At 39.4% G+C, this 27,420-nt stretch overlaps 2 protein-coding genes across 2 annotated transcripts; one reads left to right on the top strand and one right to left on the bottom strand.

The window, feature by feature from the left end:
* Positions 1-14,225: 14,225 nt before the first annotated feature.
* Positions 14,226-15,558, bottom strand: smim20 (small integral membrane protein 20). Its single transcript, XM_046851239.1, has 4 exons — positions 15,431-15,558; positions 15,033-15,183; positions 14,806-14,862; positions 14,226-14,611 (listed from the first exon to the last, which is right to left on the bottom strand). Exons 2-4 carry the CDS (start codon positions 15,139-15,141, stop codon positions 14,571-14,573), a joined length of 207 nt encoding a protein of 68 aa, XP_046707195.1. The 5' UTR covers positions 15,142-15,183; positions 15,431-15,558; the 3' UTR covers positions 14,226-14,570.
* A 98-nt stretch (positions 15,559-15,656) lies between these two features.
* plaa (phospholipase A2-activating protein) lies at positions 15,657-27,086 on the top strand. The gene is made up of 14 exons (XM_046851238.1): positions 15,657-15,951; positions 17,025-17,218; positions 18,234-18,334; positions 18,443-18,563; positions 20,225-20,392; positions 20,712-20,847; positions 20,972-21,141; positions 21,648-21,796; positions 23,284-23,503; positions 23,630-23,695; positions 23,900-23,971; positions 24,818-24,925; positions 25,016-25,180; positions 26,361-27,086. Exons 1-14 carry the CDS (start codon positions 15,803-15,805, stop codon positions 26,930-26,932), a joined length of 2,391 nt encoding a protein of 796 aa, XP_046707194.1. The 5' UTR covers positions 15,657-15,802; the 3' UTR covers positions 26,933-27,086.
* Positions 27,087-27,420: the final 334 nt, after the last annotated feature.

Raw genomic sequence — 27,420 nt, 5'->3', positions numbered from 1 at the left:
ACCATAACATGGAAAGAGTGAGATTGACCCAGTCGACTCTGCCAAAGCTCTGATAGACCCTCTGCGTTTTCCATTGTTTTCATTTGCCTGTTTTTTTTCTCTCTCTCTTTCTGTTTCCACTTAATGAATTTTTTACACTGGATTCCTGCTTTGGCTCACACTTCATCTGCCTGAGATAAATTCTGAAAAGGAAACTTTTGATGTAATCAGTTTTAGAAGCTGAAAACATCAGAGATTGCATCACATTTGTGGATAAACACCCCTTGACAGACACATTTTGGTGGTATGTTTGTAAACTATACTGCATAATATATATATATATATATATATATATATATATATATATATATATATATATATATATATAAAGATATATATATATATATATATATATATATATATATATATATATATATATATATATATATATATACTTTTAATTCACACACACTTAGACACTTACCTAATTTAACTAAGCTCATATTAAATTACAAATTGCGATCAGAATCCAGCAAAGGGATCAAGGAAAGGCAGACAGCAGCTATTACACCAGAATACAAAAGAACCCAAGACACTGGGTAAACACTGTTCAGAAATGCACAATACAATCAACAAGACAAAACGAATCAAAAACTAACACAAAACAGATGCGCACAATAGGACAAGTGACAGAACAAGGGACAAGGACAACGACAGGACTAATACAAAAACATAACCACATGGCATATTATACAAAACACATGACATGAAAGTAGCATTCATCATGCTGAGAACTGCAACACACACTGAGAGGACTCATGACACTGAGGGGATTCATGACAAATTGCTCACACAACTGACTAATGGCTGAATGAAGGTCGGTGTTGACAGAGAGCTATATTGACCAAGGAAAAATAAACAGGGCGCCTCAAGAAGTCTACCATGTGAAATGCTACTGACACACTACACACTGATACAAGCACACTCAAACAGAGAAAAACAAAAAGCCCTAAACGACAGCAACAATACACAGAATTCAAGAGGGAAAGAAGGGGAGGAGTTGGTGGGTGAACACCTGAGAATAAGTAGAGGAGTCTTGGACCAGAAGGTCTCTGAACCCTTTTAAGGTCACAACTATCTCCCCAACTGCTTATATTGCAAAGATCTGTAGTTTCATTCTTATGCTCTTCCACCCACTCATTCTTTCCTTCTTCTTACTATAGAAACAAAAGAACACAGCAAAAATATTAGTAGAACAGAGATAGAAGTATTATAAAAAAGATTTAAAAACACCAAATGGAAAAAAGACATAATGCTGTAAAATGATGTGCAAAACAGTAAAAAGAAAGTAGGAAAAAAGTCTATCAGATATAATACATAGTATCCTGTGTCAATAAACAGGCCTCTCGGTATCTGTCTATTGTTCATTTCCTTAGTCTGTCATTATCCATTGCTGTTCTTCAGCAAATCAGGTCCGTGCATTACAGCCAATGAAGAGATTGGAAAACAGGGCCATGAAAGCTCCCCTGGACTAATTCCCCAACTGCAGCTCACATTACATTTCTCAGACTTTTTTCAGCCAACTGTCCCCCATTCACTCCCAGCACCATGTTTAACTTCTAGCCATCCCCTCCCCCCGAAGGTGTGAAGAGATTACCCAAATTCACTTAAGCTCTGTTGTTTTAAGAGTGCACCGAATTGGGGCCTGATTCATCCGAATATTGTTGAAAGAAAGGATAACAAATAAAGTGGGATTGCTATATAAATTCTCTGGGTGCCCACATTTTTTTAACAATGCCTCATAAAACACTGAAAGCAACAAGCTGTAAAAAATTAGAGCCTGGACTTTTAATCTGGCTATTGCTTGGATGGGGCGTGGATGAGTTTTTGACACTTTAGCCTTTAGGAAAAACTATGCTCGGAAACCTATCTGCAATGAATCAGACTCTGTCGTCATGACAGTCTGTCAAGTTCAATCATTACATTCTCCCAGGGCCTGCCGATATGATTGCCTGTCTGATCATTGACATCTACTCCTTCATACAGGTCGTACCTTATTAACCTTCAAGAAGTGCTGTATCTGAAACGTATTATTCATTGCTGCTCTTCTGTGCTGCACTCAGCAGACTCAGCCAACACCGGTGCTATGATCATGAGCTGTGGCGTTTCAAACCCTAGATGACATCACCCCCCCAACACACACACACACACACACACACACACACACACACACACACACACACACACACCACCTCTCTCCATTTTCTCAAACAAAGCTCGGTCCAAACCCAGGCCTGTAATTACAGGCCTAATCTGTGTGCTGCCAGGGGCAGAATAAAGCTCTGGTCTGGGCCTTCGCCAGTCTCACAAAACATGTGCTCTGAGTTTAGGCCACAGACGTGGAGTTAACAGAGGAATGGTCAGTCTTTGTGAAAGAGGAATAGTGGGTGGGGTGACAAGAACCCTCTAAAGCCTCATTCATCCAGAAGCGAGACATCACTCACAGCTGATCCTGTAATCTCCTCCCTTCAGGTAAACAGCCACATTAGGCAACTTGCCCACCTTAAAAATCAAGTAAGGCCTTTTAGATTCAGGTCTCAACAGGAGCTTTTAAAATACTGAACTCATAAGTCATAACTTCAGGAATTTAGTGATATTTCTCTTCTCAAGCACTTTACATTAATTTTAAGGTGAGCACTAGATTTATCCACCTCTGAATAGTTCTAATCCATGCATTCTTACATCATAAGCATTGTTATGCTTTTACATGCTTATTTTCGTGAGTCTTGGGTGGATGAACTGTTTTGTTGTTGTTGTCGTTTTTTTTTGTCTGTACAGGTTTCAAAGATGCATGACCACATTAAAATGGTTGCTTTGTATATAACTTTCTGCTGACTTTACATTTCCTCTTATTTTGCAAATTGTACTCTAAATTGAATAATGCTTAATGTTGGGTCTCTAGTCACTATTCATAACATTCAAATAAGGAATAATTTGCCCCAATTTTAGATGGATTTTTTTGGGCTGTGCTACCAAACATTTCAATCAGGGGTGGTCTCTTTCATAATCTGGAGTTCTCACAGAAGTGGGAATACTCAATACAGCTGAGGGCCTCACAGTTGGAACCTTTCCTGGTGAAAGAGATGGTCATTTTCAAGAGGTTTCAAGAATCAGGGAGGAAATCTCTAACTGTTTGTGTATGCATGAAATAGGAAAGTGGTTCTTCAACAGGGCTTAGTGTTAATGGAATGGAGAAAGTCTTGGCCAACTGCATGTCACAAAGTAAATCAAAGCTAGTTAAGGTATTTCAGGCACCTTACGGCTTCCTTTAGACCTGTATCTTTCACACTGTTGGATGCTGCCCATGGGGAAGACTTTGGATGGGCTGGAGCAATTATATCTCACAGTTGGCTTTGGTTCATCCTGGGATCCTCCAAAAAGTGTTTTTATCTGTGCCTGAGAATAGAGATAGGCTGATCTTCTTAGTTAAAAAAAAAGAATGATGAAAGAAATAAAGACATCCTTTTTGAGAGATTTTGCTCTTTCATTCAATTTTCAGTAACTTTTAAAGTCACACTGGTGTGCACAGTTATATATAGTTTACCATCTAATTTTTACTACTGGTATCATTATGATTGGAGGGAGGTGGTAGCCCAGTGGTTAAGGCACTAGACTTAGGATCTGGGGTTGTGGGTTCAAGTCCTGGCTATACCAGGCTGCCACTCTGGGGCCCTTGAGCAAGGCCTCCCATGGGTGCACAGCTGTGAGAACGGGGATAAAATACTCCACCATGGACTGTCCCAAACCCGGCTGTGAAATAACGAAAGTGGGCATTGAGGTTGCAACCTTACCCTGTAACAAAATTGTTATAAAAACAGCAAGTAATCCATCAGGCCCTTGTCACCCAATGTGCCTTATGGCACAGGAGGAATAAAATATTTTTTTTTAATCATTATGATTAAGACATACTCTTTAGTATGCATAGCATGGTTTAAAATTAATTCTAAATATCTACATTTGCAGCTGTGGGATTAATCCATGTGGTGTACAACCCTGTAGCTGCAAAAATTCCAAAATCTCACATGCTGTAGCTTTACAGAGAAAGCACATTGGTAGACATATATGTAATGGGCTCTTTATAATGCAAAAAAAAAAAAAAAAATCTAAATATGACTCTTTTGACTATGCATTCAATGTAAAATCTTAATCTAAAAACCTAACAAATCCCATGAGCGCAACCAAGTCAGTCACAGCTCATTCTAGCCAGCAGTTGACAGCACCATGTTCCACTCATAGATCCAATATTCCACTTCATTCCTCAGCTTCTGCCAGATCTTTTCATATTTCCACTCTGCTTTAATGAAGAACTACTGATAAAAGTAATTGAAATGTTCATGTATTTGTTTGAATGCTCTATTATTGAAAATATAGTGGATGATTTTGAATTGTTTACTTTTTACAATTATTTGTAGGAAGAGCAAACCTCTAATTAAAACCAAATAATATGTCAAGTGCATGAAAAAAGAATTGTTGGTCAAATGATGAACCCCATTTTTATTGGATACAATCTCTGAAACCCAATTAGCATTTCATAGAATCGAGACATTCATTTATTTCATAAATCCTTGAATAATTGCAAACTTTTTCTTACATACATTTTTGGCTGTTGGAATTTAAGTGGCTCTTGCTGCCATTGTACACAACCACCTCATCCACAAACTTCTCAATTGGTCGCCTGGAGGCTTCCCCGTTTATTGTTATTTTCTTCTTGAGGTCAAAGATTCACTCCTTTGCCAGGAAATATGAATAAAAGTCAGTGGAACTCATAAAATAACAAGGTTAAAGAGGTTTCTGCAGAATTTACTGTGGATGATTGCTGTGATATGAAGTGGAACTATTTTCATTGCTGAAATTGTCAGGTTTTGATGGGAGACATCTTCCTCAGTCTGTTCATAGTGAGTGAATGAATGGCTGTACTGTGGTTACCGCTAGCTATTTGACAAGAAATTTAATCCAAGGAAAAAGACTACAAGGGTCCATATAAAAAAACATATTCTTCAGCAGAAAGCTCACCATTCCCTTATTACTTACTTGTTGAATTTTTTACTATAAGCTTTTAGTGTGGGAAGACTGAAGTGTTCTTTGACTCCTTAAGGTTCCTAAACATCCACAAAATAAAAAACAATCTACCCTATATATATATATATATATATATATATATATATATATATATATATATATATATATATATAGATAGATAGATAGATAGATAGATATTGCCTTGATTTGCTTTCAAAACGGCCTTAAGCCTTCATGGTTTAGATTCTACAAGATGTTAAAACCCTTCCTTTGAGATTACATGTTCACATGATTGCATGACACAATTCCTGCACATTTTTAATGTACAAGTTCTACCACCTCCCAAAGTTGTTCTACTGGATGGAGATCCATTTTTTGGAAATCCACTAAAGAACAATAAAATTTGATTAAGTGATATGGTGCATTATTGTGCTGGAAGCGGCTGTTAGAAAATAAAGTTGTGTAAATTGTGGCCATGAAAAAATGCACATGGTCAGCAATGATATTCAAATACACTGTGGCATTTCAGTGATAATTGAAAGGCCCAAAGTGCACCAAAAAAACATTCCTCAGACCACTACACCACCTCCACCAGCCTGGACTTTCGACACTGTTGCTTTATCCTTTGTCTGCCTCAGTACACATTAAGATTAATTTATAGTCTTCAGCTATTGAGCTTTGGTGAGTCTGTGCCCACTGCAACCTCAGCTTTCTGTTCCTGGCTGAAAAAAGTTTAACCCTAGTTGATAATTCTGTTGTTGTAGCCCATCCACCTCACCACAACTGTACAGAGAGGTTATCTAAGTTACTGTAGCCTTTTAATCAGCTTCAAATAGTCTGGCTATTCTCCACTGACCTCTCGCATCAACAAGGTATTTCTACTTTCAGAACTGCCACTCACTGGATGTTATTTGTTGAAGAGTAAACTCTTTAGATTGCTGTGTGTAAACCTCCTAGATCAGCAGTAAATATGTAATCCAGCTCTGCTCACACCAACAAACAAAATTACTAACTCAGATCACATTTTATCTCTATGTGATGTGAATATTACCTGAAACTGCTTGGTTGGCTGATTAGATAAGCATGGATAAGCACATGTACAGGTGTTCCCAATAAAGTGCTCAGTGAATGTACGTTAAATATCGTTTCCGATATTTCTGCCAAATCTTTGCAAAAACCAAAATAGAATATTTTCCCACAACTAGTGTTACAGCATTGTGCGTCTTTTCTGTCATTAAGGAAAGAAGTAATTGACCATATTTGCTGGAGAATAACATAATTAAGAGTCGATGGCCTGCTGAGACAGACAAGAGTGAGAGCCAAAGACAACAGAGGAAATGTTCTTCTGCATGCTTGGAGCAACTTACTAGCCAATTTCCTAATAAAAGGAGAGGTTGTAAGTACCAATGATAACTTATTATTTCGAAGGCAATGGACTGACCGGGCAAATATACATCTTATTTAGAGCATATTTTAGATAGGTGCTTTATAATCTATTTAACTTTTTTAATGTTCATGAACTTCTTTGTACTTTTGCTAAAATACTGCTTATTAACCAAAAATACACAGTTGTGGATAAATAATACTACAGAAATTTATATATAGCATATCACCTTCACAGCCAGTATTCACCTTTATCACATATTTTATTAATCAGTATGCCCTAACTTTCCCACCTTACTCAAAACATGGACACATTTTGCCATATTTTCACTTTTGGCTTTCCAAATTCCATTTTCACACATGCTTTTATTACAGCAGTTGTGCAGATGTGCTGCTGACATACACGCCTCCTGCACTCCTGCCCGAATCTCTCTCTTGCTCTCACTTCACACTCTTCAGTTGCACCTGTGTCTTTTTATGTTACGTCAGCGTGTATAAATAGTCCATGTTGTCCCATTGCACCTTGTCAGAGTAATGTTATACTTTCTGCGATTCAGAGCTCCGTATCTGCCTGTGCTACGTAGTATTTGCATCTTTCATCCCATTAGCTGTCACTGTGCAATCACGGACTCTCCAGGAATTGCTCTGATGTTTGACCTTTGCTGCCTGTTATGATCATGAGTACTGAAAAGGCCATAAAAAAGGAACTAACGGATGCAACCAGCCATCGCTGCCTGCTGAGCATCATACATGTGCGCGCACACACACACACACACACACACACACACACACACACACACACAGATCTACTGGTTAAACGTGCTGCATTGATTAGTTATCTAAAAATATACACATCATTAAAGACACATAAACAAAGCGGGTATGGTCAGAAGCAGAGACACAACCCATTGCAAACCACAATTTTGGTCTGTGGTTTTACATTTTTTTTGCATTCATGCACACACACACACACACACACACACACACACACACACACACACACACACACACACACTCACACACACACACACACACACACACACACTGTAAATGCAGTAATGGGCTCTCTGTGTGTATGTGTGTGTGTTCGTGCATGACTTTGTCTCTAAAGATGCTTTCTCCTCTCTTTCTTTCTCTGGCCCATGGCCATGTCAGGAGGGACAAAGAGGCCTACCTCCCGGAGCTGATTTTTCCAGACATTGCTGAATTCTCATGCTAGCTGCTCTCTCAGGCTGGTAACCCAAGAATGTAGCCTCACTGCACTTACATTGTTCAGAGGGCAAGAAATATTCTCTACTGAGAAAAAGAACCTCGATAAACGACCATGTCAGCGTGTAAGAGGCTGTGTGGATGTGTTTACAAGGGCATAAAGGATTCCTCTTTCCATTTCACACGACTGTAATAAACAGACTATTGCTAGAACAGCTTCTTTTGTTTCAGAACGAGCAGCACAAAAGCCCTTGAACAGAAAACACACGCCAAGTGACTCTCACTGTTGTTAATTAAAGAGGTTATCTCTCTGAAAGCCGGGTTTTCTCAGTGCTCTTGTTATTGTTCTCTCTCAAACGTCCCAAAGCACATATCAACTGCTTTCGCTCTTCCTGTTCTCTTCTAATCTGACAACGCCGGTCGTGCCTGGAGGCTGCTTGTGCGTTTATTTCTTCTTTCCCCAATGGAAATCATTGCCGTGGTTTCTCAGTCGCGTTGGCTTTTCACCATTCCCTCTCTCCCTCTCTCTCTCTCAGCTTACACAACCTCTGCAACGTGAAGGAAAAAATAAATAAATGTGTGTAAGACAGATGTAACAACATTTGAATCTAATATTGATGTTATTTACAATGTGGTAGTGACAAAACATCTGATGGCTTTGATTTAGTTTGTATGAATGCATATAGTGATAAAGCCTTCACAGTGCTATATATGACAGCCTGCACGGTTCTTATTATCTAACAAACTTCTCGCTTCGTCCTCCATGTGCCGCTTTTGACGAATTGTTCCGTGTAGGACTGTGGCCATTGCCGCTTGAGGAATCTGGAAAACACCATGCCCGGAATGAAAGGAATTCTGCTCCCTTCTCGGTTGCCCTTTTTCCGCTCTTTGCTTTGATAGTCCTTTGCACGGCTGGGGCCCTGGAGTTTTTTTTTTCCTTTTGTTTTTTGAACGCCGACCAACGATAACAGCATCCCATAAACAATGGGGTTTGTTGATCAGCAAGGGAGTGAGGAGAGAGAGTGTGCGATGAGGAGGAGGAGGAGGAGGAGGAGGAGAGATGGGGGAGAGTGTTATTGCGTTTGGCAGCTGCTGCGCTGGCAGCTTCTCCGTTGAGGGTTAGCGATGTGCTTTGTGGCGGTGAGGAGATATTATGTCAGTTCTTGGCTATGCGGCGGCTCTCGCGGGAGACGGGACCCTGCTTCCCCTCATAAGCCCTCTCACTTTTCCTCTCTCTGTGTCATTCAGATCCTTTTAGCAGACACAATACCATTCATCCGCCCTAAAATGCTTCAAATGGAACACAGGAAAAATAGCCAAAAATACTGATGCTGATTTTAAGGCACGTACGATTGCAGAAGACCGAGTTCTAAAGGACAATAACAGATGCAGAAAGACACAGAAGCTGTAAAAAAAAAAAAAAAAAAAGTAACCCAATTTTATAGCAGCTGTTCTAGAAAACAAAACTATTGCAGCAGCAAGATTCATTGCTAGTTTGCTTTTTTCTGATCAGAAACTGTACTAACTTGCACTATAGCTACACTCTGATGTAAAAAAAATAAACATACTAAGAAAGTGGGAAAAAAAAGAACTGGAAGATGGGCTAGTTTACTCAAACATCTTACATCTTTAGGCACAAAACAAGTCCTACTTCACATTGGTAGGATCCAACTCAGTCATATGAGAGTATTAACAAATATTAGTGGGCAAGTGGAAGTGTTATAAGTTTTTTTTGGTATTGATGTTTTCATATTTTGTGTGGCGCAGGTGATTGATCAACATCTGATTTACCCTCATTGTAGTGTTTGTATCTTTACTACATTTAGAAGTTTAGTACTTTAGTACTTTACTACGCTTAGAAGCTGTTTATACTCATACTATTGACTAACAGAAGGTACTGGTGAGTTTGTCTGTAGTTTTGTATTTCCAAATCAGTCATATTGAGCAAGAGTGATGTAAGTGAGGTAAGCATCTCATAAAGCATAGAGCACACTCCTTGACTCATTCTGGTGCTGATTGACTAACTCCAGACTCCTGTGCATCCAGAATCCCCCAAGGCTCGACAACTACTTAAAGCATGTTCCTACATCCACTAGGCATGTCGTGTGCACCGTCCAGCAATTTCACTTTCTCAGTCTTTCTCAGATAATCCCAAGAGTCTTCATATCTAAAAAAATATCTGTCATGCATTACCACAATGTGGAAAAAGCAAGTGATAGCCAGTGATGTGATCATAATCAGATCCCTGATTCCAGTTGATCATTTATCTTTCTGTGTGGTAATGTTAGGGCAGACTTTTTATAGTTGTTGTTATACTTGATAAGAACTGTAAAAAAAAGTTTTTTCTAATTTCTCATGTCTATGCAAAGAAGTGAGTCACAGTGTTTTATTTTCATGAGGAAGCACTATTTGAGAATGAGGCATGCTTTGGTAGGGGATCTCACCAGGTAAAAATGTGCACATCCAGACCAAGAAAAGAGATTGATTGCAAGCAATTCAAGTGAAGTCGTGTAAAATGGTCAGCGATTCTGAAATGTTCAATGTCATATAGTGTGCGCTCAGCATTATTCTCTGATTTTGGCTAGTGTGCCAAGACTATCTGGTTTATGCCAAATCGTTTTTTGACAGGCTGGAGAACAAAATACACAGATTAGATCATGAGCAAGGGTTAGTAGGCAAGCTGCATCTAACAGCCTTGGAGATTCACAGAGCTGCAGTGATAGACCCTACACTGAGCCCTCAATCTGGTGCATGTGGGATTTCAACAAAACAGCCACATTTCCATTCCGATCAGATCTGGTATTTCAGATAACTAGGTGATTACTTTATTCTGTAGGTTATGTGAGTTTATGATTTTGCAGTAGAAGCAGTTACGCATCGCCGGGACAGAGATCAGGCAGTCACAGTAACAGCTAACTGGCTGAAAAGGAACCGAAAGACAAGGAACTCAGGGACTGACTCGATCACACTGGAATACACAATCGTTGTTTTTAATCATAACGCACACATAATGTTGAATAATTACAAGTCACAAATACTCAAATTACTTACTGCATAGTCATGGACAAAAAAATGGGACATGGCCCAAATGACATGTATTAAATTTTAAATGGTTTTAACAACAAACTTATTGTTCAGAAAATTAAAAAAGAAATAAACAAATGCACTCCTGAAACCTCTTGCACCACCATTTGCTTGTTTACCTTTGCTGCAAGGAAATGTTTGAGGAAAAGCTAGAAACAGGGAAAATCATTTCATTAGTCTTCTTAGGTACAAAGGTAAAATGGTGATAAAAAATAAAATCTTCCCCAAAATATCTGTAGGTTTTTTTTTCTTTGTGATTATTTGGTTCTCTGCTACACCCAATCAATGGATCGATAAAGCAGGATCTACACTAGAGGTTTTTTCTTGCTCATTTCCTGACAAATGATTGTGTTTTGACGATTAAAAGCTTTATATTTTGCCATTTGGTTTTTTTTGCCCTGAAGTGTACACTAGAGTATTAAAATGTTTGTCACTACATCACTTATGTCATTGCTATTCATAAAACCTAATGTGCTTTGTGTGGTTTGGTGATGTTTTTTAGTCTAAATGCGTGCCCTCGCAGCTGTGAAATGAATCCATGTGGCGAAGCAAAGTGCAGCACCACCCATGTTGCAAAATATTTTTCTGGAAGTAGCTCGCAACAGCTTTTTTTTACAAAGAAAGAACAACATGCTAACATACCACTAGTGACAGCTTTAAAATAACTAAGTGTTCCTGAAGCAAAAATCTATTTCACAAGTCTAGTTTAATGTTTTAGGGATCTAGCTAGTCACTCTAAACACACCTCCTGCCATGTTTATAGGCGTGTGCAGCAGCAGGGCCTTGGGCTTAACCATCACACAGGTGTGGGCGCACGCTTGTTACCACGACAACAGGACTTGCCTAGAGCAGTGCTCAGGCCCTCGTGCGTTTTTCTCGGGTTACGGATTTCATTTCTCTCACGTTGGTTCTCGGCGAAAGACAGTTCCACGTCAAAGCAATCCTACAAATCTGATCACGATGCAGCAAAAGACGAAACTCTGACAAACTCAGCAAGAAGCTTGTATACTGTTGCAAACACCTGAACCAGTTTCTGAAGTGCGTTTAATCATGTGTTGTCTATAGTGATTGCAATTCTCATTTTTACACCGTAACATAATGCACGTGGTGGATCAGCTAATACGAAACAAAACCCGCTTCCAATGCGCTTATGAGGATCCACTTTCAAAACGAGCAATTCGTTCAATTCTTTCCAATTCGAACTTCATTTGTACTTCAGCCACAATCTGCACGCTCTGGAAAATAGTTTTGGTCCAGTATGTGGGCTGTGTTTCACTGACAAAATGTGGTGCCTGAACTTAAGAGTTAAAGAAATTGGAATTCTGTAATTCTGAGAATTGTTCATAATCGATTCCCAAAAGGGGGAGATCATTTATACAAATAAAATTAATTTCTCGTCTCTTTACATGCTATAAATCTGATGCAAACAAAACAACGTTACAAATCACTGCTTGTGTTGTGCGAGTGCTCCCTCTAGAGGGAGTCTTGCTTCATAACAAGTAACATTGTGTTAGAGTTCCAGAAGTTTAGAGACATTTTACTTAACACGTATTACAGTTTTTCTCAGTTGCTTTGGAGCATTTCTCGGATCATCCTTTATATTTGCAAACTCAAAACAATTTGGACAAACAGCACAATTCATTGGATTTCTTGCAAAAGCCTGTACTTTTCTCAAAGTCCCAGGTTCATCTCTCAAATGTATTTGTGTCAATGAACATCTCATTCCCATCAGAATGAAAAGTCCTTTTGTGATTGTTTACAAACGAGATCGTCAAAATGTTTAGGCATGATGTCAGTATGAGGATTTCTTGATAAAACTACGGTTTGGATCGCAATGATTGAAAATGCACAAGATTTGACTTCCTTCATACAGCATCTATGAATTTCAAGCACAAATGAATTTATTTAATTGCATATTTGATTTATATTAATTACAAGAAACCGGACAGGATTCACACTTTTACTGGTAGTTCATCCATTTTCAGAAATTGTAATTCTATATTTTGTATACACTTTCCAATTAAAGGTTTATGAGATTTAGCTTTGACCTGTTTTAGAGAACTAGTTGATCATTGGTTGATCTGATGCCATACACTTCCCTTCTTCAGTGACATTCAAGATTCATCTGCGTAATTCATCAACTCAAGTCACATTTACGAAAAAACGGTTTAATAGAAATTTTAGACGACAGAATCTGACAACTGATGTAACCATTTTGCCTTCAATGACTTATGCAATGAGCCGAGATGTTTTGAGGGTTAATACCATTTGGATGAAACTAGTATAATATATTTTGATCAACATGAACATAAACAACTAATAATATAGAAACAGCAGACAGCTGTACAGAATCGATTAAATAAATGTACCAAAGAATTCGCAATTTGACTAAAGCAACAAGAAATGCTTCTATGATGCGAACAAGTGACTACATGGTGTGGAGGTTGAACAAGTAGTTTTCAGAATTTTATTTCTGATCTAAGAAATTATATATATATATATATATATATATATATATATATATATATATATATATATATATATATATATATAGTATACAGCTACAACCCATAAACCTAGATTTGCTCTCTGTTTAGTAACGTGAATATCACTGGCATGAGACTCTGGACTTATTATTCTTTGTTATGTTGAGGTTCATATTTATAGTATTAGCATCTCGATTTGGTATGGTAATTGTTTCAAACAGGACTGCAAAGCCCTTCAGATGGTAGTATGCTTAGCAGAGCACATCTCAGTCTGCTCTTCGATCTCTGCAGGATATATACATCAGTTGATGCAGAAACAGGGCTATTAAGATCATCAAGGACCCTAATCACCCCAGAAACTACTCGTCGAGTCTGCTGCCTCAGGCAAGCTTTTCCGCTGTCTGCTGACCAAATCTGAGAGGCTTAGGCGCAGCTTCTTCCCACAAGCTATAAGACTTCTCAATGCAAGCATGCCCCTTTAAACTATCCCATTAGTTATGCTCAGTTCTCCTTTAAAATCATACCGGTGTTCATTCTGCATTTGCACGCAGCACTGTCTTTGTCACTGTTACTGCTTTTTGGTTTATTGTCATACATCATTAAATTCCATACAACTTGTAATAGCCTTTTGCACATCTAAATATTTTTTTCACAATTTTTTTTTCACTGCCACTTGATCATTATGTATATTCTTATATTGTCTATTTAGTCATTGTTATTGAATGCACAATTTTGTGTATAATACATTGTGTATATTACTAGGTTTGTGACAAATAAAAAAAACATACTGTATCTTGAAATCATGCAGTTGACAAAGCAGCAGACATCAGCACTCACTTTAATAGAGCTGTCCTATGAGGGTTCAAGGGTATGTGTAATATATATATATATATATATATATATATATATATATATATATATATATATATATATATATATATATAATTTATTTATTTTTTTAATAGTCTTTTTCACAAATAATGTATGCATGCTGTGATGCTGCACTCATTTGCAAACACTTTCTTATAAACTTTATTCATAGAATAAAATTTCAAAGTAGTGACAGTCTGACAGCATAAGGTTTCTTTCACTTGTTTTCTCTCTCTCTCTCTCTCTCTCTCTCTCTCTCTCTCTCACACACACACACACACACACACACACAAACACACACACAAAGACACAAAGACACACACACAAAGACACACACACAAAGACACACACACAAGACACACACACACAGACTTGCAAGAGGAGCGTTTGGATGGACCAGTCTGTGTATATTAAGTCATTGTTAAACACCTATAATCCATACACATGCTCATGAAGCTGCTCTCCTGTCCATCTTCAGAATCACGATTTGGGTTTAAATGGATCTGACCAGATCTTCACTCCTAATCAAACAAATCAGCATTAAAAGTTGGATGCAAAAACATTTTAATATCAGATATCAGTGATGTGTATTTGTGCTGTCTGATCAGGATCTGATCCAGGTGTGTGTCTCTTCATTTTTGTTTATTCTCATATTACAGTCATGTGATGTGTCAGTAAGGTATTCTGTGCTACTAGAAGAAAGATATTTACTCACCAACAGGTTGGACATCTGCCTGATTGATTCCAGCTCGGTTAACTTTCTGGATTTGTTCTGTAGAAGTACACATGAAGATTAGACACACCGGTGATGGTGGCAATTAAACAACTTTGTTTTTTTTCATAACACGAATAAGGTACTGATGTGAAAATAAAAAGGGGCCGAAAGAGGTGATGTACAGGTGAGATGGAAAAACTCTGCTCATGCATTTCAACAAAACTTACTGTAATCATTTGTGTGAGTAAGTGGATGGAAAAATATTGGATAAAAAGCCGCTGCTACCGCAGTCACAAAACCTCCGAATATGAGCACTGTTACTCTTCTGTTCGCCATGTTTGTTGTCACCTGTCAGAGAAGGACGGCGCTGGCGATCTTCTTCCGGAGCAAAGTTCATATAAAGAAAAAATAAGAGAGACATAAAAATATTAAGGAAGATTATTAAAAAAAAATCGTGATTGAAACGATTTGAAAAATATAATCATTTAAAAATATGTAATTATTTATCGATGTTAATTAAAAAAAACAACTAAGTAAGATATATATATATATATATTTTTTCTTTTCCGGGGTAAACTTCAAGAAATATATAAAAACACACACAAAAAAAGGTTAAAAATAATACCAATTTAATACTTTTCGATACACAGTCGATTTAAAATATAGATTTTTTACATTCAAAACTACCAACAATGTCAAAAATAGATTAAAAACAAAAAAACACGTCACGTTCTTAAGACGGATTATATATCCCCGCCCACATCAACAAAACCTTTTGTTGATTGGCTAATTTCTTCTGAGTGCGAACTACTGGCCAATCACAGCGCAGAAGAGGAGGTCCAACCCTCTCCGGTAACTACTGCCAGGGCAGGACCTGGGCCTGTCGGAATACGAATAGAGGAACGCGCTCGTCGTTGCTGTGTCACTTCCGGGTTGTAACTGTTTAGTTTTAGCAAATTCATTTGTCATTTGATCGGTTTTGAGCTGAAGCGCCACAATGGCTTCTTGTAGCACATATCGGCTAAGTTGCACCATTCCGGGCCATAAGATGGATGTGAGGGGACTGACCACGGCGTGCTTTCCACATGGAGCTTTTGTCTCCGTGTCCAGAGACAGAACAGCCAAAGTCTGGGTGCCAGATTCAAGGTAGCCGGTTTGCTTACTGTCTATCAGCTCTTTGTTCAGTGAACATACTGGTCCAAGAGTGTACATATAACTGGTACTTATTTCTAACTGGGACATAATGTAACATTTACATTCGATAGAAGGAACTGGGTGTCCAAAGCTAATAGAAAGTGGAACATGGTTTTTCAGGGAACGTGTGGGATTGAAAGATCTGGTCAGATCTGGAAAACCATGGAAATAAAGATCACAATGTATGGGTTGAGATATAGAGGACAAAAGAATATAGTTTTAATATGTGAAACCTCAAATTCAGCATTTCACTAGGGATGAACTGATCCCATTTGGCGAAACCTCCTAAATGAGGAGGCTTTTAACAGCCAGGGACTTCAACTTAAAATAAAACAAAAGAAAAAACCCTCACTGAGCCTCTCAGTACAATTTCTATTGTTTTATACCCTGAATTACTTCACCTATGGATCCCATTTTCCCTTCAAATATCCATTGGATATATATTTATAAGTCTAGTAACTGATCGTCATGGGGTGTCGCAAAATAAAAACAAAATCCCAGACATCCCAGACACTGTGGGGGTGTGATTATTGTACACCATGCGGTCATGATGCAGACACACCACACTGATCAGAACAGAAGTTAATGCTGTTAATGCGTGATGGTCAGTGAGACTAACTCAATGTTAGGCAGGTGGTCATGATGTTTTGCCTGATCGGTGTATGACTGAAGCATACAAGGAATTTGTTTTTGGTTTAGACCTAGACTGAACAAAACATAGACTAATCCAAACATGAGTACATTGACCAAGCCATTAGTCCATGACAGAAAGTGATGTAGCACAAAAGTAAAAGGTGTAGAGATGCTGTAGTATACACTCACCCTGTAGAATATGCAAACACTACATGGTGTGATTTAGTTTTTCAGGCGTGTATCATGATATAACTACAAACATCCCTGTGTAAAATAAAAATAAAAAAGATTTCTGTTTTACGAATAATCAAAGATCTTGCTGTGAAGCTGAAGTAGTGTGAAAGAAAAACAAAATGATATCATCTCATGCCCTGTGATTTCCTGTCATGTAGCGAGAGCAGGGGCTACACGGAGATGCACTGCATGAACGGCCACACCAACTTCGTGTCCTGTGTGTGCATCATCGCTCCAAATGAGACCTACCCCCGTGGCCTCATCGCCACTGGCAGCAGTGACCACAACATCTGCATCTTCTCTCTGGATAGGGTGGATCCACTCTTCACGCTCAAGGGCCACAAAAATACAGGTGTGTGTTTATTTTTTATTTATTTATTTATTTTTTACAGCAGGTGTGTCCAGTCGTGCCACTCAGTCTGATATGGTTCAATGTAGCGATTTCCCTGCTTTAATATATCTGATCTGACTTCACAGTTCGTCCTCAGGTTGTGTGTGTGTGTGTGTGTGTGTGTGTGTGTGTGTGTGTGTGTGTGTGTGTGTGTGTCGGAGTGAAATCTGCTTCAAGTCACAAGCAAGCAGATTATTCAAACACAATACACTTTAATTTAAGTTATCATGGGTGTGGCTAGTTATAATCATTACCAGCTTTTAACATCATCCCCAGCTGGAAAGAGCTCTGTGTGTGTATATAGATGAAGTATTCGAGGCACACAGAGATGATTTTTTTTTTTTTTACAGTGCATCAGGAAAGTCATTGGCCGTCATTGGTGCCAAAGGTGCTTCAATACTATATTGAGCAAAAGCAAAGATTTTAAACACACTTCTTTCACGTTGTCATTCTGGGGTATCGTTAGTAGAATTTTGAGGAAAATAGTGAATTGAATCCATGTTGGTGTAAAGCTGTAACCTAAAATGTAGAAAAAGCGAAGCGCTGCGAATACTTTCCAGATGCACTGTAAGAAAAGCCTAGAGATTCGTAAAAAGAAAGAACGCAGATCATTTTGGCGATTTGCTAACGGTAAATTTAGAAACGCGTTAAAAAAGAACGCTAGCTAGATTATTAGATCATCTCTCAAACTGTCGCTAGAATTATCACACTAATAGCAATGCAGACAGTCCAGTTCCAGATCAGTTTGGATTTTTTATATTACATTTGTGGAACATGCACTTAAATACATCGAGATCTTTCAGCTCTCTGTCCATGTCCCTTTGTTAGGACTTTTAATACACCAAATATAACCTAATGGCATTGATACATTTGAGCTGATATTGTATTCCTGACCTGTTTGGGATTTAAATCATAAAGTAGGGACACCCGGAGCAGTTTTTCAACAGACACTAACAACACTTTTGCTTCGCCACAGTGTGTTCGCTCTCAGCTGGAAAGTTCGGGACGTTGCTCAGTGGATCGTGGGACACAACTGCCAAAGTCTGGCTTAGTGACAAGTGTATGATGACCTTACAGGTAAGCTCACGTCGATCAGTTTGATAGATGGAAATGGGTATTTACAGTAAAGATATAAACATGCGTTTTTGTTTTATTTTTTATTTTTTTTATCTTGCTTGATGGAAGGGTCACACAGCAACAGTGTGGGCAGTTCTCATTTTGCCAGAGCAGGGTCTAATGCTCACAGGATCTGCTGACAAAACGATTAAACTCTGGAAAGCAGGCCGTTGTGAGAGAACATACTCGGGTGAGTGTTCTTCATTTCTTTCCTTTTTCCTTCCTCATACAATACCACCATTCCTATCTAGACACCCTGTCGTACCATCCTACAGACCACCATCTGATGCTGTCTAGATCCACTATCCCTTGCCAACACCATACAGTCTCCAATCTCCTTCAGGTTGCATCTCCTATATAGAATATAGTCCACCTGTGTGCACCTTCCTCCACTCTTATAGATCACCCTATGATCCTCCTTCTTCTTAAAATAAGTGTTCACCACTGCCATTTCCATCCTTTTTAGCAAAATCTACCACCATCTGCCCTTCCACATTCCTCTCCTTAAAACCATACCTACCCATCACCTCCTCATCACCTCTGTTCCCTTCACCAACATGCCCATTAAAGTCTGCACCAATCACCAATCTTTTATTCCTAGGTTCACCATCTACCACTTCATCTAACTCAACTCATTTTTCTTCTCCTCCATCTCACAACCCACTTATGGAGCATAAGCACTGATGACATTTATTTAACATTTGCATCTGTCTCATTTGCCCCAATGGCTTAAAGTAGATCTGTATTGACACACTGAAGCTCCGCATACATCCACATTGGTGTAAACCGTAACTTGGAACCTGTGCGTGTCTGTTTATGTACGTTAAGGTGAACATGTTAGCAGAGAGGGAACTGTTTAGAGAAATGCAAATTAAGCAAACCGTAATCAGCCAAATAATTACTTCAGCTTATACTGGTTTGAGAATTTCTATAGGTGCTGATCTCCTAGGATTTTCACACACAACATGGAAATGTCTTGTTGAGGAGAAAGATCAACAGAGAACGGCTTGACTGGTCGGAGTTGACAAAGTTTACAGTAACTCAGAGTTTGTACAATTGTGGTGAGCAGAGAAGCATCTGCAGGATGCACAACATGCTAGAGGCAGACTAATTACACCAGCAGAGCATCACGCTGGCTTTTACTTCTTTCAGCCAATACAAGAAATGTGGACTTAAATCTGAATCCAGTTAAACAGCTTTGGGATTTTGGTGGATCGAGAGGTTCACAGCAGGAAAGTGCACCTGAAACATCTGCAGGACTGGCAAGATAACAAGCATGTCGACATGGTCAAGAATATCCAAGGAATAATTCCAAGGTCTTGTAGACTCCATGTAGTGAAGCAGAATGATTTAAGTGAAAATGGAGGCTCTTTTCAATATTAATATAGTGTTCCTAATAAAATGCCCAGTGAGAGTACATGAAGTTATACGGGATGGAAGTTTAGACAGTAGTCTATTTATGTCTTAATTACAAGCAAGGCATTAATATAGTTTAAGGCAGCAGTCCCCAACCTTTATCGAGGACCATGGATCATGGGGGGCTGTGGTTTGTATGGGGGGTCTAGGGGGAGGTTCATATGCTGTTCCACACAGTAACATGCATATTATATTATTATTATTACACACACATAATTTAATGATAATTTGTATTCATCTATTTATTATCTATTTTATTTATTTATTTTTTAACAAAACACCCTGCAGACTGCAAAAGTCAATAAAATGGAAACAAAATAAAAATGTAAAGGTTCTGTGTGGCCCTGTACAAAATGATCCACTGCCTGGTGATTGTGGAGCCCAGTTTAAAGTGTGCAACTGTTTAGAAAGTTTACCAATAGTTTTGTATTGCAGGTCATGAGGACTGCGTCCGAGGACTGGCCGTGTTGAACAACCTGGAGTTTTTCTCCTGTAGCAACGACGCCAGCATCAGACGATGGATGGTAACCGGAGAATGCGTTCAAGTCTATTACAGTCACACCAACTACATCTACAGTTTGGCGGTCTTCTCCAATGGAAAAGGTGCAGATGCAGTGCAGTTTGTATTTTTTATTTATTTATTTTTTTTTACATGAGTAAAATACGTACATATGAATTACATTCATGAGTGTGGACTCATGAATATGCATGAGTATGAAGCCAATGAGAAGGGAAGGATGTAGGTTAACCAGCAGAATAACCATATGTAGGCAAACATGGAAAATGTAAAGGTGGTCATCATGTGTTCTGGATTCTCTACCATTACTTATTCAGTTCACAGTAAAAATATCTAATTAGTTTTTTCTTAATTTACAGGACATTTTTTGTTGACATTACTGCAATTTTTTTCATTTTCCGTTAGACTTCATAAGTACAGGAGAAGACCGGACAGTTCGTATCTGGAAAAATGGTGAATGCGCTCAGACCATCTGTCTGCCTGCGCAGTCGGTCTGGTGCTGCTGTTTGCTGCCCAACGGAGACATTGTTGTAGGGTCGAGGTACAGTATCATCTATACTCTCAGATCAACACATCAATCTAAATTCAGAGCACTAGGGTGCTACAAGGGGGCTTTGTAGTTTGGACAAGTGAAGGCATTACTGACATCTTTTCGTTCTTCACAGCGACGGTGCGATCCGAGTGTTTACTGAGAGCGAGGAACGTGTAGCGAGTGCTCAGGATCTGCAAGCTTTCGAAGAAGAGCTCTCAAAATCCACCATTAACCCCATGGGCGGAGACCTGGGAGACATCAATGTAGAGGAGTTACCAGGCAGAGAGCATTTAAATGAATCGGGTGAGCAGAGCTTGTATACGTTATATATTTATATTAATTTATATACGTTTTATATATATATATATATATATATATATATATATATATATATATATATATACAAATGTCCAGAATTTGCTCTTATAATTCCCTCCACTCATCTGGGAAGATGTTCCACTAGATTTTGAAATGTGCTTGTGGACATTTGTTTCCATCAGCCACAAGAGTGTTTGTAAAGTCAGGTACTGATGTATGGGGAGGAGGTCTGGGGTGCAGAGAGCATTCCAGTTAATCCCAAAGGTGTTCAGTAGGGATGAGATCAGAGCTCTATAGCAGGCCATTAAGATCTTCTTCTTCAAAGCATGTGAACCATATCTTCATGAAGCTCTCTTTGACATGCTGGAACAAGTTTGGGTTCCAGCCTTGAGCTTTGTGGTAACAGTTTGGAGAAGAACCACATATTGTCCGTCCATCCATCCATCTCAAATGAAGGTAGCTTGAAAGGTGTATTGTATTTTTGTGTTCAGGGAATCGCGATGGTCAGACACGGCTCATAAAGGAGGGCAGTAATGTCGAGGCGTACCAGTGGAGCATGAACGACAGCCGCTGGGTGAAGATTGGAGATGTGGTGGGCGGTTCCTCCAAGAACTCCGGCACTGTAATGTATGAGGGCAAGGTAGGTAACCATACATTTACAACCTGGTTAGACATCATGATCTTATAGTGATAAAAAAGTACCGTAATTTCCGGACTACCTTTTTCCCATGCTTTGAACAATGAAGTGGCTTATTTATAGATTTTTCCCGGGTTTTTCCTGATTTCACAAGCTTCATGCCACCAAAAACATGAGCCCCGTAACATTAGACCAATGAAATTGCCGAAGGGTTCAGGTGAACCAATGAAACTCTTTGTATTAAATCGAGCGCGCTCCAACTGAATCGACCCGCATGACATCATAAATATGGATGAGGTTTGACCTGCCTCTCACTCGGACTGTCAGCAGGAAGGCGAATCGTTAGGCACACTGAAAACAACCAGGCATCAAAAAACGCACTTCAGCTGTCTTCTGAGCCGCACGGCATCAGGAGAAAAGCTTCCACCGATGGTGATTTTTAAACGCCCGACGATGCCAAAAGAAAAACTCCCGAGAGAAATTGTTGTGAAAGTCAACAAGAAAGGATGGATAACGGAATCCTAATGAACGAGCCTAATAAATGAACGGCTGACGCAGTGTTACGGCAAGCGACCGTTCACATTGAACGAGGGCCCACATAACAGATTCTGTGTAAGAAGCCAGCAGAGGACAAAATCAATTCCAGCTGTGATTCCTGGGGTCATAACAAAGTATTTGCAGCCAATCGACATCAGTGTAAGTCATGCATTTAAGGTGGCGCTCCGTGTTCAGTGGGAGACTTGGATGACAAGTGGGGAGAAATCCTTAAACTAAAACAGGCCGCGTGCGAAGAGCAATTTCTGGTCGAGTCTGCCAGTGGATTCTGACAGCGTGGAGCACTGTGAAAAATATCCACTATAAACAGCGGGTTTCGAAAGGCTGGGCTGCTGCGTGTTGAAGAGGGCAGCATGAGCTCAGCGGGGAATTTGCCTCCAGATGGAAATGACGAGAGCGACAATGAAAACGATCCTGAGAAAACGTCAGATGAAGCAATTCTGAGGCTGTTCAACTCCAACACTGAAGGAGATGACTTCAGTGTGCAGGAGGAGGAAGACAGTGACCAATGACTTTCTTTACAGGCACTGTCTTTCAATGTAGGCACCTGCGGCTTATAGACAGGTGCGGCGTATTTATGTTAAAAATAAAATAATACAAATGCTGTTTTCGTCGATTTCCATAAAGGACATTTTCTGGGGCTAGTCTTTGATATTAGAGATTAGATTTGTGAATGGTTTTGAAGCCACCAGGGAATAAGAGTAGTGTTATTTTTTCAGGTATTGTGGTGTCTGATGAATTTTCATTAAGAAGGTAGTGCTTACGTTATAGAACCTTATTAAGCGTGCATTCTATTTTTTTGGCCAAATACTGATTTGATATTTAAGCTTACAGCTGAGAATAAACACCAAGGCTGGTTGTGTAGGATGTAATGTATTTGAATGTGTGCAAAGTATCCGAATGAGTGAAACATGTGCACTCTTACCCTCACACAGGAATATGACTTTGTTTTCACCATTGATTTAAACGAGGGCGGGCCCTCTATGAAACTGCCCTATAACGTGAGCGATGACCCCTGGCTGGCAGCACACAACTTTCTGCAGAAGAATGACCTGAACCCCATGTTCCTGGACCAGGTGGCTAACTTCATCATCGAAAACACCAAGGGACACACGCTGGGTCCAGAACCAGCCTCAGCTGTTGATCCATTTACAGGCAAGCTGCTCACTGCGCACTGCCCATGTAGAATCATTTTAGGAAGTTAAAACCTATTAATGACCTATTTCTTATAGATTCATTTCTTGATTTAGACTTTTCCTCTGTGGCCTTTATTTACTGTAGGTTCAGGACGTTATATTCCTGGTTCAGGAGACCCAAGACAAGGCTTTGGAACAGACCCTTTCACAGGTATTGTTACCTATTTTAAGGAAATAAACAATTTTGATATATGAGCTGTAAATGAAGGGTCATTGCCTCTACTATTTAATAAAAAAAATGTTTTGATCCCTTTTCTTAAAATCAGCTCATTTTTTCCTGTATATTGGCAAAGCTCTGTTTATAACACTAATATTCTGATGGTGAAATAAGATGAGTATGTGTGTGTTTTTGTAGGTGCTGGGCGATACATACCCGGATCAGGACCTGCACCTAGAGGATCTGCAGGTGTTGCTGATCCCTTCACAGGTTGGGCAATATCCTAAAACTCTCCCAGACTGTGTAGAAACTAGGGATGCACCGAAATGAAAATTCTTGGCCGAAACCGAAAACCGAAAAAGAGGAAAGCAAGGCCGAAAACCGAAACACCGAAAGAAATTCTGCTAATTATTATTACCATTGCATTTTTGGCTATGACTGTGTACTAACCTTACTAAAATCAAGGAATTTCAAATTACAAATTATGAAAATATTTATTTATAGCACATTGCAACAATGCACAGGATAAAATTTATTAAAATTCAAACTTAAATGCACTTCAATAATAATGGCCTGCTAAAAGGTTGTAAAATTAAGTATGTTCTTTCATAAAAACAAAGTGCATTCAGAACAAGTGCAACTGCTTAAAGATACAACAATACAATACTATCACTGGAAAACTTCCTGCCTTTTCAAAAACGTTCGCCACAGATGGAGTGCGCATGCTCGGAGGGTTTTGCTTTTCTGTGCCGCGTTCCTCTCATATTCAGCATAGCGATCGGGATGTTTGAATTTCAGGTGATAAATTAAACCCGACGTGGAGAAAGTCTTTGCAGACGCACCCCCTCTTGAAATTTTGCGATTACATGTTTTGCAAATCGCTATCGGTGGATCTTTCTCAGATATACTGAAATACGTCCACACCGACAAGCACGTGCAGGCCGCGGTTTCTGTTTGCGTCATCACAACAAACTGTTTCGGCCGTGTTTTTTCGGTGATCAAAGTCTTTCGGCCGAAAATGCACTTTTGGGCCATTTTCGGCCGAAATTTTCGGTGGCCGAATATTCGGTGCATCCCTAGTAGAAACGCATCCCAATACATCTCTTGTGTATACAGGTGGGAGCGCGTACTCTTCTGCTGCTCTCCAGAAGTCCGTCGCAAATATTTATTTCCCCAAAACAGACGGCGTTATATTTGAGCAGGCCAATGCTGCACAGATCACTGGTAAGTCTTCTGCTCAAAGCAAAATTATCCTTACATAAACATTTATTGATTTATGAAATAAAGGGAAGTTCATAAATATGTGCGTGTTAGCTAAGCTGCGGGAGCTGAACGCCAACGCCCCGGAGGACCACAGGCTGACTGATGAGGTGTTAAACAGTCTGGAGAAGCTGCTGCTCACAGTCACGGACAAGACCCAAGATCAGCCTACAGCAGAACAAATCAGCATCCTCTGGAGGACCAGCCACTGGCCTGAAGGTAGTTCACATATAATATACCGTTTGTCCTCATTACATCGTCGTACATGACTCCTAGTTCAAATTGATGTTGTTAGGAAAACGTTGCAGAGCTTAACGGCATCCCGACCACTTTAATTTGTACCAAACAGCATAAAAAGGCATCATAGCGTGGAAATAAATAACAATTACAAATTCTAAACATTTCTTTTCATCTTATGTGCTGAATGTCTATCATCCGTGCTGTTGACTTCGTCCACACGCCTACTCTATACTACATTTACATTTGCGGCATTTAGCAGACGCCCTTATCCAGAGCGGTACAAAAGTGCTTTGAGTCTCTAGCAATGAATAAATCTACACTGGTTCACCAGATTACAAACTTAATATAAATATAACTTTGGAATTCTACAAGGCAAACTTGGAAAGTGCTAATTTAAGTGTTTCAGGAAGAGGTAGGTCTTCAATCGTCGCTTGAAGATAGTCAGGGACTCCGCTGTACGGAAATCTAGGGGAAGTTCATTAGGGCTGAAACAATTCCTCGAGAAATTTGAATCCAAAAAAAAAACATTGAGGCAAATTATTTGCTTCTTTTATTCCATTTGACTACATTATTACCATTGTTACTGCCGCACCACCTGCTAAACTCTGGAGCGCTCTGGACAGGGAACACAGAAGATGAAGCAGAATGAAAAATCAAGGAACGGAGAAGATTCAGTGCAAAGAAAACCACAGTTTGGGATCATTTTAAACTGGAACATAAATACAGTGTGTTTACCCTTTTTTTTTTTTTTTTTTTTTTTTTCATTTGAAGTTGATTTTTATATATATATTTTTTTTCTATTAGCAATTTTATGTAATACGGCAATTAATCGAACAAAATTTCTGCACAATGTAAATTTTTCAAAAAAAAAAAAAAAAGGGGGGAAAAATTACTTGTTCGTTTTAGGAGACCCGTCAAATTTTCTCTTGTATGTTTAGTATTGCGCTTTAATGAAGGAAAATGTACTTCTTATCCGATTAATCGATGGAATAATCGGTCGTATATGCAATGCTTTACTGTTTTATTTTTCTAGTTTTTCATATTTGTACAGCAGCTGCACACCATGATAAATTCCTTGTACATGCAACCCATGGTTCTTGGCAATGAAGATGATTTTTATATGATTTGTAATATTGATGGTTTCTGTATCTCTTCACAGACATCGTCTTCCCCGTGCTGGACATCCTGCGCATGGCAGTGCGCCACCCTGAGATCAATGCTGAAATGTGTGGAGGAACGGAGGGTGCCAGTCTATGTAACCACCTGTTAGGCCTCATGTCTCCAGATGGCAGGGCAGCCAATCAAATGCTGGCTTTGCGTACGTTGTGTAACTGTTTCTCTGGTTCCCGTGGCCGCTCTCTGCTCCTGGGTCAGAGGGAAGCAGTGCTTTCCCGGGCCGTCGAGCTCCGTTCTGTCTGCAATAAAAAAATCCACGTGGCTTTGGCCACTCTGGTGCTGAACTACACTGCCGTGCTTCACGGCCAAGATGTTGAGATCGAGGCCAAAGCCCAGTGTTTATCGGTGGCTAGCAGTGCCCTGGAGGTCGTGCAGGACAAAGAGGCTGTGTTTAGGCTGCTAGTAGCACTTGGAACTACAGTATCCGGAGACAACACAGCCAAGGATCTGGCACGCTCACTAGGAGTGGCATCGCAGATCACAAAGTATGCCACTGTATCTGACCCACCTAAACTGGGGGAGTGCTGTCGACTGCTGCTGGATGAACTGCAGTGACCTCACACCGAGCGCATATCTGACTGCAACCCTTTTACATGATCCTCTTACGTTGTAGCCGCTCAGCACTTAGTTTCTGTTTAACCTGTTCTTCTTCCTGGTGATGAATGACTGAACGAATGCATGGTATGAATAAAACGAATATGTAGAGTAATCCTTCCTAATGCAATGTCATTTGATCCTGTTATCCCTCCATCAGGATTATAAGGAGGAGAAAGTGTGGGGGTGAATGCCTGCAAATCAAATCTTGAGTGTGAATGTATATTTGTATTTATACATTTTATATATGTGTGTGTGCGCGTGTCTAACTATACACACGCATGCACGCACACACACAGACCTTATATGTTTGACAGCCTGCGAAAATCTTTTACATGGAGACATACTTTACTATATCATAGTTCATCACTTGTGTAAGAAAAGCTGTTTGTCACTGCAACTTCTCAGACCATCACACATCTACGGTCCAAACAAATTATATATCACAT

This window comes from Silurus meridionalis, chromosome 6, assembly GCF_014805685.1.
Source record: "Silurus meridionalis isolate SWU-2019-XX chromosome 6, ASM1480568v1, whole genome shotgun sequence".
Classification (NCBI taxonomy): Eukaryota; Metazoa; Chordata; class Actinopteri; order Siluriformes; family Siluridae; genus Silurus; species Silurus meridionalis.
Note: the sequence above shows the minus strand (reverse complement) of the source record. Positions and strands in the feature narration are given on the sequence as shown.